Genomic DNA, 10,816 nt, shown 5'->3' on the forward strand with positions numbered 1-10,816 from the left:
AATGGTTCTGTGGTCACATGCCGCGGGGTCTAGTGGGAGGAGCAGTTGCCCAGAGGACGCCTGGTGCTTCCTGTTTCCGGTTCCCGGAGTGGTGCACAGCGAGGCGTCTTGGGGAACGCTGGCCTTTGACACGAGTTGTGGGTCGGGGGCCTGCGGCTGGCCCCTCGCTGGCCCTGTCTCCCAGCCCCAGGCAGGTATTCAGCCGGGGATTCTGCGCCTTGGCTACTCCCTTTGCCCGTGACACGTGAGTATGAGGGGCGTGGAGGAAGAGAGGAGCTGGAGAGCGCTCACACCTCGGCGTCCGTGACAGGGGCTGGGATCCCGAAGTCAGCTTTGGCCAAGGTTCTAGCCCAAAATGCAGCTAAAGAGCCCTAGGGCAGCGTGGAGGCGCAGGCGCAGGCGTGAGGGCAGGGAGTTACGAGTCCCGAAGGGAGCGAGGGAGAAAAGACCTACCCAGACCCGAGAGGGAATTGACGGGTATTGGAAAGCAGAGAAAGGAAGGACCCTAGGTATGGAGTCGTTTGAGGGATTACTGGCTACCTGTAGAAGGAATTTTTGGCCTGCATCGAGAAGGAAGCCAAAGTGGCATCATTTGGAGAGGATACGGCCCTAAGCGGTTGGAAAGTCAGGAGACGAAGACGGAACGAGAATTTCTAGAACCCTGGAAGAAGTTTGAAGGGGATGCGTGTGTGATACGGAGAAGCTCATGGAGGGCTTATCTAGGGTTTCGCTTTGTAGGGAGCTTCCGCTCTTGGGACACAGAGCTACTTCTCTAAGGCTTTGCAGCGTTGGGCCTTTTAGCTAATTAGGTTCGCTCTTCCAACGGTGTAGGCTGCTGGAGACAGGCGATAAGGGCTGCTACCTCGGGAGTGAGCCAGAGAGCAGAAAGTAGAAATTCCACTGAAAAATGGAAAATGCTCGTGGCTAGTCTTGAGGGGTGGGAAAGAGTGGGACAGAGCCCCAGCGATGTGAACTGCTTCCCAATTCCTGCCTCCGTCATTGGTCATCCCATTAAAGAGATTTTTTTTTTTTTTTTTTTGCATTACCGAAATAGATCTGTCCCAGAACAGGACAATTGAAGGGGGATTTTTCAAAATCTTAAAAGTCCTACTCTTTATTTCCAAAGTATCTAGACAAACTATGGTGCCTCAAGAATCTAATTGTAGCACATTCAAAGGGAACTACGCAGCCCTTGGATTTTAAACTCTTCCTAACAAATTTTTGCCCCTCTGTACTTTCCAGAAAATTGCCAGCAAGTAGCTTTGTGCCATGAATCCTCCAGGTTGTCCCACTAATTTCATACATGTTTAATACTTGTACAGCTTAGGGCAAATCATTTAACCTCTGTAAGCATCAGTTTCCTCATCTGTAAAACGAGAGAAATCATACCTGCTCTTCTGGGTTGTGAAGATTGCCAAAACATAATCTAGATTAAAAACACTTAGAGCATTTGCCACTGAATCAAAAGAAGCAGTTCAAACACACAGATAAACCTTACACAGAAAAGAAATAATGTAAGTTTGGCATCCTAACTTCTTAAACCAATAAGCAAATGAAAGAGAGTTCAACTCAACTATTGCAGACCTCAGGGTGTTTAACCCTTCATCCTATTCTTTGTTCTAATTTGGGAAAAGAAATCATTAACTGTTAACAAATAAGGAACTGATTCTGAGGCCAAAGGACACCGCCTTCTGTGTGAGCATCCCTCCAGAAAACTGGTCCTGGGGGGAAGAAAAAAAAATCTTGAAAGTCCAGAATGTTGAAATTTTAAGTTAGATCCTGAGACCATATAAGGAAAATGGCATGTTCAATCAGTCCCATGAAAAGAGTCTCTTATTAATAGGTTTTTTTTTTTTTTTTTTAAGAACTCAGCTGGTCACGTAGTGTGCTGAGCAATGAATTTAGGGAAGGCGGGAGTCTGAGGTTTGAGTTCTTTATTCCAGCCTCTGAACTGTGTGAGGAGTCACTTCCCCCTGCTTTGTCAGAAAGAAAGCAGAGCTTTGACTGCCGACTCTGATCCCCAGAAAACTAATGTGAAAGGAGGTAACATGAACATGTGGTCCAGTGTAGACCGTGAGCTCTGGAGTCAGACTTTTCTGGTCCATCCACTAGCTGTGCCTCAGCTTTTTCATCTGTAAAATAAAGACAACAGTTGTATTCACTGCGTAGAGTTTTTGTAAGGATTAATTAGTTAATGCATGATAAGTGCCTTTAACAGTAGAAGGCAAGCACTCTATTAAGTTTCCTATTGGTGTTTTAAATGTGTATGGGGCCTCAGACTTTATGGCTGGTGATAATTATTCTATGGAAACATTTTATTAATATTACTACAGTGAATTGATGTTGGAAATAGTACAGAGTCAGAGAGACAAGACACCTTCCCCAGCATTTGTTGCCCTAGTGGAACGTGGAGAACAGAAGGCCAGATGTAAGTTGGTTTAGGGGAGTGGAGAAAATTCAGGGCTCAGAGCTTCCATTTTCCTGTTTTTAAACTTCTTAGTACCCATTAAATCCTGCCTAGCGTATTAACCAAAGTTCAGACTTGTGGTATGGAAGCATGCGTGAGGAAAGTTTGGAAGAATTCAATCTTTGTACCATAACAGTGAGAGTTATGAAATTAACAAGTAGCAGTGGCCTGAACGATTCATCAGCTAAGAATGGATACCAGAGTGAAGTCTTCTGCAAGGGTAAATCAGAATGCCCTTGGGTGTGGGGATGGATTAGAGAAAAGGCGTCTGGGAAACGGAGCCAAGTGTTTCCATTCCTAGAACAGTACAAGGAACAGGTGAATTGGAAAGTGACTTAGTGATTCCCAAGAATTGCCAGCAATTTGGAGGATACAAAGACAACTGTCCTGGACATTTAGAAACTCTTGGGATTTGTGACATGTAGAGCCTGAGGTGGGTTTTGGAAGACTTCTTCAAACCACTCTCTCTCTGACCTCGTGAATTTTCTTCTTCCTATAGTTTGAGTGACCAAATATTTTTTCAGACCTGAGACATCAGAGTAGATAAATGTCAAGGTTTAGGTGCTGTGGCTGTGTTTATCTCCATTCATCATTCTTAGGGCGAATATGAACAAAGACTGGTGGATGCTCCTGACCACTGATAGGAGAAGTTAGGGCCCAAAGTGTTCGAGTCTCTTTCTTTGTTTTACATCTTTCTCAATAACTTTCAACTGGACTTTATCAAGTGTTAAGTGAAAATTTGAGTGTTCTCTTAGGGTGGGTCACAGGTTGAAGCAGGTTTGTTTTTTGTTTTTGTTTTTTTTTAATTTTTGTTTATTTTGAGAGAGCAAAAATCCCAAGCGGGCTCCATATTCAATGCAGAGCCCGATGCAGGGGTTCCATCTCATGACCCCAAGATCATGACCTGAGCCGATAGCAAGAGTTGAGCTCAGCTGAGCCACCCAGATGCCCCTGAAGCAGCTTTTATGAACTGTATTAAACTATTAAACTTTAAATATGAGATACCGCAATCTAACTTTTCACAAAAGGGTAAAGAAGCAAGGATGTCTCCACCCAAGTTGTCATAATTAAGTAATTCCTTTTTGTTCTTTCCTTTCCAACTCTTCGCACCCCCAGAGTTTGTTGTGAAGGACTCACCTGTGAATGACACAGAAAGCTACATGTCTGTATGAGTTTCCTATTACAGGTGCTCTTGGCACAAAGATATTAAGATGTACTATTTGTTGCATGTGCCAGAGAATCTTGGACATTCTGAAGAATCCCACTACCATTCCTTGGTGTCAGCTAGGTATTTCCTAGGCCATTGGTTGGTCCTTCTGACAGTTTCTAGGATGGAAAATACGCCTTTCTCCGTAGAGCTGAGGAGTTGGTAAATCGCCTCGGAAATTGAGACATTCCTGTTGTAGGGCACACCTATGCCGAAATCATCAGCAACAATCCGTAGACACTGACTCTTCACCAAGGCCAGTGCCGTCCTCTTTGCTGAACACACAGTGTGCCCCTTTCCTGAAGGCACCCAGGCAGGACAGGAGGTGAGCAACAGTGTCAGGCAAGAGAGTCTGCTAGGAAAAGACTTGCAAAATAAGTTTTATTTATTTTTTTTTTAATTTTTTTAACGTTTTTATTTATTTTTGAGACAGAGAGAGACAAAGCATGAACGGGGGAGGGTCAGAGAGAGGGAGACACAGAATCTGAAACAGGCTCCAGGCTCTGAGCTGTCAGCACAGAGCCCGACGCGGGGCTCGAACTCACGGACCGCGAGATGGTGACCTGAGCCGAAGTCGGCCGCTTAACCGACTGAGCCACCCAGGCGCCCCGCAAAATAAGTTTTAAAAAGAAAAAAAACCTAGAGAGTAAGAATCCAATTCTGAACATTAAAGGATGGGAAAAAAATAATGGGTGAAAGCCAAAAGCTTGAAACAGACACAAGAAAATGAACCCCAACTTCCTGATAAGGAGGAAGACTGACTAGTGTAAAATAAGTGACGGACGGGAGATAAAATGGTAAAAACAAAAACACATTCACTTATTACACGTTGCTGTGTTTTATCTCTCTCCCTTCTTTCCTGATCCTACCCCGCTTCCTCAACACACACACACCGTCTCCCAAAAGGATGTTCCCCTTCTGCAGCTGCTGGAGGACTGGACTGCTCCTGCCACTGCTCCTGGCTGTGGCAGTAAGAGAATCCTGGCAGACAGAAGAAAAAACCTGCGACCTGGTGGGAGACAAGGGTAGAGAGTCAGAGACAGAGTTGGCTCTACTGAAGAGGCTGCAACCACTGTATAACAAAAGGTAAAGAGTCTTTTCCTCCACTTACGTTATTCTCCTATTACTACTCTGTACGGAGGGAATACGTGTATAAGAACCTCCTCTGGGAGACGATTCTAACTTGAACTTCAGTAGTATTGGTCTTATTTGGCCATGGTAGCTTGCCTTTTTTTTTTTTTTTATGATACAGAGCAAATTCTCAGCCCAGTTTTTACTAGCAATGTGCAGTTCTCTTATGCAGAAGGGTAGCTATTTCCGAGACTGGATCCAAGAGACCAACTTGTAGGAATTAAAAAGCATTATTTGATACCTCCATTTAGTGGGACTTTAGAAGAATCAGATGAACATTGAGGCCTACACACATCATCTTAACTGTTAGGAATCTTCAGGTATGTAAATCTGGAAATGATCTTCGAGGGACAAGGGATACTTCTGTGAACACAGATCCTTATTCGCGGGGAAATAGCAACTAACACTTTAGCATAATCGAGAACAGGTGTTCTAGAATATCTAGGCGTCTTGAGTGTCGTGTCTTAATCAGTCATCATCAACAATTAGGATTGTCTCATGGTTCAGTAAATATGATTCACTCTTACGTGGATATCTCATGATTCGTGGATGTCGCGTGATGCGACGAATGTTATTCACTATTACGTTTAGTTGTGACATCAAATAAATAAATGGATCACACTTTCGGGGGACCGGTGTTAAAGGAAGAGAGGCCGCTTGTCCTAAGGCTGATAGCCAGTAACTCTCCTCTTCCTTCTTTCTCCACGCTTCTCCTTGCAGCTTTGAGAGCACTGTGGGCCAGGGCCCAGATACATATATCTACATGTTCAGGGTGTGCCGAGAAGCTGGCAACCGTACCTCTGGGGCAGGCCTGGTGCAGATCAACAAAAGTAACGGCAAGGAGACAGTGGTAGGGAGACTCAACGAGACCCACATCTTCAATGGAAGTAAGAGTCTCCCTGTTGATTGATTGATCCCAAGTCAATCCCTCTGACAGTCCTGTATATGTCAGCCTTTCTCAGTGTCTTTGGAGCATCCTACGGCATGTGGGCTTCAGTTCACCTGAGACTGTAAACCACAGGATACCTAGTTCCCCAGCTCCTCTGGAGCCATGGCTCAGGACCTCTGTGTGCTTGTTTTAAAGTTAATGAAAAGCTTCGGCAAAAAGAAGAATCTAGCTGGGATTCTGTAGCTTAATGCATTTTTCGTGCTAGTCACGAAAATACCAACCGTGACCATTTCGCATTGAGATAGTCCAACTCTGCCAGTTAAATTTTAAGAGATTAAGTTAAGCTCTTTTGCAAACCAGTCTGCAGAAACTTCCCCACCAACTTGTGGTGTGGTGGTTATGTTTCTCAAAAGTCCTAAAATCATTATTGCCGAAAGGACTCTTTGAGCACCTGTGGTCTGATTCCCTCCTTTAAGTGGATGACTGTATTTTCCAGTGCAGGCATTTGCTCCGATCAGTAATATAATAAAACGACATCAAGAGTTTAGGCCTCGGGGTTGGAAGACTGGGTTTCCGACCCAGCTTATGTTTACTTGTCCTGTGACTTGGAAGAATCATTTCATCTTACTGTGTTTTTTGTATCCGAAGCGGAATCTTTTACCTTGTTCACCCGGTAAACCAAAGGATATTTTGCAAAAGAAATTTGAATGTGGTAAACATTAAAGAAGAAATGGCAGCATGTCCAGGTGGCTCCGTCAGTTCAGTGTCCGACTCTTGATTTCGGCTTAGGTCATGACCTCACAGTTCATGAATTCGAGCCCGGCACAGGGGTCTGCTCTGACGGTGCCGACCCTGCTTGGGATTCTCTCTGTCTGCCCCTCCGTGCCTTGCGCTCTCTTTCTCTCTCAAAATAAGTAAATAAGCTTTAAAAAGTAAAAACGGGGGGACCTGGGTGGCTCAGCAGGTTAATCATCCGACTTCAGCTCAGGTCATGATCTCACGGTCTGTGGGTGTGAGCCCCGCGTCGGGCTCTGGGTTGGTAACTCAGAGCCTGGAGCCTGCTTTAGTGTCTGTGTCTCCCTTTCTCTCTGTCCCTCCCCTGCTTGTGGGTGTGCACGCTCTCTCAAAAATGAGTAAACATTGGAAAAAAAAAAAGAATAAATGGCTCCCAACCTTAAAAATCATCCACTTTGAGGGGTGCCTGGGTGACTCAGTCGGTTAAGTGTCCAACTTCTGCTCAGGTCATGGTCTCGCCATTTAGGAATTGCGACCCCCACATCGGGCTCTGTGCTGACAGCTCAGAGCCTGGAGCCTGCTTCAGAGTCTGTGTCTCCCTCTCTCTATGCCCTTCCCCTGCTCACGCTCTCTCTCAAAAATAAATAAACATTAAAATTGTTTTCAATCATCCACTTTGAATTTATTTGTGGCTAATTTTAAATCGTAGGCATTCCCCTGCCAGCTGCTAATTTTATGGAACCTCTTCTTTCGATGTTAGCAGGTGTTCCGAAAATGTGAATCATTGTCACAGTGTGGTTCATAATTGTTTTTTCACTATCAATTGCCTGCCTTTTATTGTGGAAAATTAAGATTATCATATGAATATCTGGATCTCAGTTGTCTTAAGGGAACACAAAGCTGTTACAAAGAAGCCAGTTTTAGCTTGGTATTTGGTATACAGAGCCCATACTGATTAGGATTATTTGAATTAAAACCAGTTTCATTGAACTTCTCAGTTCCTTTCTACCATAGTACCTAGGCCCGCCTCTGCTTTCCCCCCCCACCCCAAAGCTCCATTTTCCTTGTCTCTCTCAGGTAATTGGATCATGCTGACCTATAAAGGGGGTGATGAATACGACAGGCACTGCGGCATGGAGCAGCGTCGTGCAGTGGTGATGATCTCCTGCAATCGACACACCCTAGCGGTGAGGCGTCCTGGGGCACACGGGCCTAGAGAGCACATGCAAGGACTGACCCGAGGTGGGAGAGTCTCCAGAGGGGACGAGATAACACTGGGATGGATCAGAAGTCTGGTGTCGCCCTGCATCACAGACACCTTGTCTTCCATCATATGTGGAAAATAAGTTATTGAACCAAGAGAAAGCAGCTGTTTTTTTTGGCTTGTGGGTTTTTTTCTTTTTTTAATAAGAGCCCAAAGGAAACCGTTCACCACATAACTGTTGCGTTCTGGCCTTTCGTCATCAGGACAATTTTAACCCTGTGTCTGAGGAGCGAGGCAAAGTCCAAGATTGTTTCTACCTCTTCGAGATGGACAGCAGCCTGGCCTGTGCCCCGGAGATCTCCCGCCTCAGTGTGGGTTCTATCTTACTAGTCACGTGAGTGCTTTTTCCTCTATCAGTCCAAGCAGTCCTTTTTTTTTCTCCTCTCAACTCAATTCCTTGGTGCTATTTAGATACAAATTGTGTTTGTAGGGAGGGTGGGGGTGGGCCGGGAGCTTTGCATGAAAATCCTCTTTAAACTCTGACTATGCAAGTTTTTTTCAAAACGAGTAATAAGTATTTGCATTGGGAGGTGCTTTTTATCCCCCTACAGGAGGACCGGACTCTTCTTAAATCTATCCCATTAGACTATTAGAACTTTGGGAGAAATGGAACTGTAGATCTGTAACTATTCTTGGCTTTAGGTGAGAGTCATACACTAGGGTCTTGTTTTTTCTGAGCCTTTTGCTTTTAGACAATGTTAATTGGCTTTTTAAAGAAGCTAACCCTCCCCCCCCCTTTTTTTCCCCATTTTTACAGAATACAGCCTAGGAAACAGCTAGTGAATACAAAGATCATCTTTATTATTGAAGCTTTACTCTTCCTTGGTCTTTAAGCAGAGAGGTCTTTATTCCTCAACAGGTTTGCATCACTGGTCGCAGTCTACGTCATCGGGGGGTTCCTATACCAGCGACTGGTGGTGGGAGCCAAGGGAATGGAGCAGTTTCCTCACCTCGCCTTCTGGCAAGATCTTGGCAACCTGGTAGCAGTAAGTAACAGGACTGCTGGCTGAGTCTGTAGCCTGCATACAAGATTGAGTCACCAACCATCTCCGTTTACCCAGACTGAGGGATCTCTCGAGACACAGGACTTTGGGTGCTAAAACTACAAAAGCCCCAGCAAACCCAGTACAAAGTACCTGCTGGCCCTAGCACAAAGCAGTAAGTAGCGTAGCATCTTAGTGCCTGGCCTTTGCCAAAGACGTGGCTGGGAGAACAACACCGTTGCTTAGATTTAGGAATCTGAGAAAGCTTTGCAGGGGCCTAGATGGCGAGATGAGATGTGATTAGAATTTTTCTCCGGTTAGCCCCAAATTCAATTCAGGCTGATGCTTAGAGCATCTAGGTTTTCTCATCATCCCTGAAGAAACCTAGTTCTTGCCACATTCTTAGCCCATGGGTACATTTTGCCTCACCCTAAAGTTGGTTATTCCAAATGATCATTTCCTTCCTTTGCTTCTCTCTCTACAGGATGGTTGTGACTTTGTGTGCCGTTCTAAACCCCGAAATGTGCCTGCTGCATATCGTGGTGTGGGGGATGATCAGCTGGGGGAAGAGTCAGAAGAAAGGGATGATCATTTATTACCAATGTGATTGCACTTTAAATGCCCAGCTGCTTCTTCAGTCCCCCAAACCAAAGCATACTCAGCCAGATTTCTTAAGCAGCGTCCACTCCAGTCTCTCATCCCACCCTTAATATTGCTCTTGCTTTCCAGTTTGCTTTTGATTTGCATTCTCTTCTCACTAGCAGAAATGCCTTTCCTTTTTCCCCGATCTGTTTTTCCTCTAGAGAGGTACAGTTACAGGACAGAGATAAAATGATAGGGCCTGTGCAAAAGAGGCTATTACACTATCTCTTGGTGTCAGAAGGTACAAATAGGATAGTTCTAGTGAGCAAAAAAGCGTGGCAGCCTCCCTGACCTTTTTAAACACATTTTCACAAGTTTTTGAGACACTGGATTTAATTAAAAAAAAAAAAAAAAAAAAGGCAAGAAACATTATTTATACAAGGTTTGATTGCTTTCATGCCGTTAACTCTGCACCCTACAGTGGTCTCCATGAGAATCTGGATGTGATCTCTTGCTGCTTGGAACTACTCTACAGTGATCCTTTGGTTGCAATCCAAGTATTGCCATTTGGTCTGAGCCTGGAGATATTGCAGACTTCTCCCACCTCTGGGATTAGGATGGGGAAGATGATTCATTTCCCACTTAGAGGATTATAAAATACCATCCCATCAGTTGTTGGCATTGGGGTGACCTTCTAGCTGGAACTGGGCCCTGGATTCTGGGTTCATGGTCATTAGTCCCCATGTGGCTGGAAGTCTAGTCTGTTGAAAAGGGAAAGTGAATCAGACCCCGTGTGCTACAGGGGTTCCAGAAAAGGAAGTCTGTTTACCTGTAGTGGGACGTCCTCAGTGGCTTTCTTCTCCCACTTGCAGTAAAAGCTGGTAGAGCTTTTCTTCTAAGATGTTTCCCTCTACTGATATCTCTAAGTATGTTGCACTTTCTTCGCAGGCATGTCAACCTTCCCCCACCCGACCCTACCCCCCAAAATCTTCTGGAAAGGGAATGAAAGCAGAGGTGGGACAGCTAGGGCTCTGCCATCCTGTGCTCTGGGTGTGGAATGCTGCCACGCTTGTCCGTTCTGGCTCAGGGAAGGACCTTCTTGCCCACAGCAGTTCTGTGGGGGGAGGTTTGGAATCCTCTGATGCTTCCTTTCTTGTTTAGGCCATGTGCCCACAAGCCTGGCCCGATCTTTCTGTGATAGTGAACTTGGGCCAGTGAAGAGTAACATGGCTCCACTGGACACAAGAGGACGGAGTCAACAGGCAGGGGCCTTTTATAGCCTTTAGGGAAGAAAATGAAATTATTTCATCTTTGGACTTTTGAATACTTTTGGAATGATTTTTTTTCTTCTTTCTAAAACAGGGAAAATGTTATAAAAACATCTTTTTTGTTATTTGTTTGCATCCCTCCCCCACACCTGGTGTTTTAAAAATGCAAAAAAAAAAAAAAAAAAAGGAAACTACATTCTTTTGTACAAAAACACTTAAAAGATTAAAAAAACAAACAAACAACTTGCCCTAGTCTTTTGTATGAAAGAAGAGGGTAGAGACACTGGAAT

At 44.7% G+C, this 10,816-nt stretch overlaps 1 protein-coding gene across 7 annotated transcripts; it reads left to right on the plus strand.

The window, feature by feature from the left end:
- Positions 1-34: 34 nt before the first annotated feature.
- M6PR (mannose-6-phosphate receptor, cation dependent) lies at positions 35-10,769 on the plus strand. Of its 7 annotated transcripts, XM_086714130.1 has the most exons (8): positions 43-244; positions 3,874-3,999; positions 4,581-4,760; positions 5,526-5,692; positions 7,507-7,616; positions 7,897-8,027; positions 8,553-8,679; positions 9,161-10,769. In XM_086714130.1, exons 3-8 carry the CDS (start codon positions 4,582-4,584, stop codon positions 9,281-9,283), a joined length of 837 nt encoding a protein of 278 aa, XP_086570256.1. In that variant the 5' UTR covers positions 43-244; positions 3,874-3,999; position 4,581; the 3' UTR covers positions 9,284-10,769. The 7 variants fall into 7 exon arrangements, with proteins under 7 accessions (XP_086570257.1, XP_086570256.1, XP_025786070.1 ...); XM_086714131.1 differs by lacking the exon at positions 3,874-3,999 and having other exon boundaries at positions 35-190; XM_025930285.2 differs by lacking the exon at positions 3,874-3,999 and having other exon boundaries at positions 45-244.
- The last annotated feature ends 47 nt before the right edge of the window (positions 10,770-10,816 follow it).

Source organism: Puma concolor, chromosome B4, assembly GCF_028749965.1.
Source record: "Puma concolor isolate L17-30 chromosome B4, mPumCon1.1.hap2, whole genome shotgun sequence".
Classification (NCBI taxonomy): domain Eukaryota; kingdom Metazoa; phylum Chordata; class Mammalia; order Carnivora; family Felidae; genus Puma; species Puma concolor.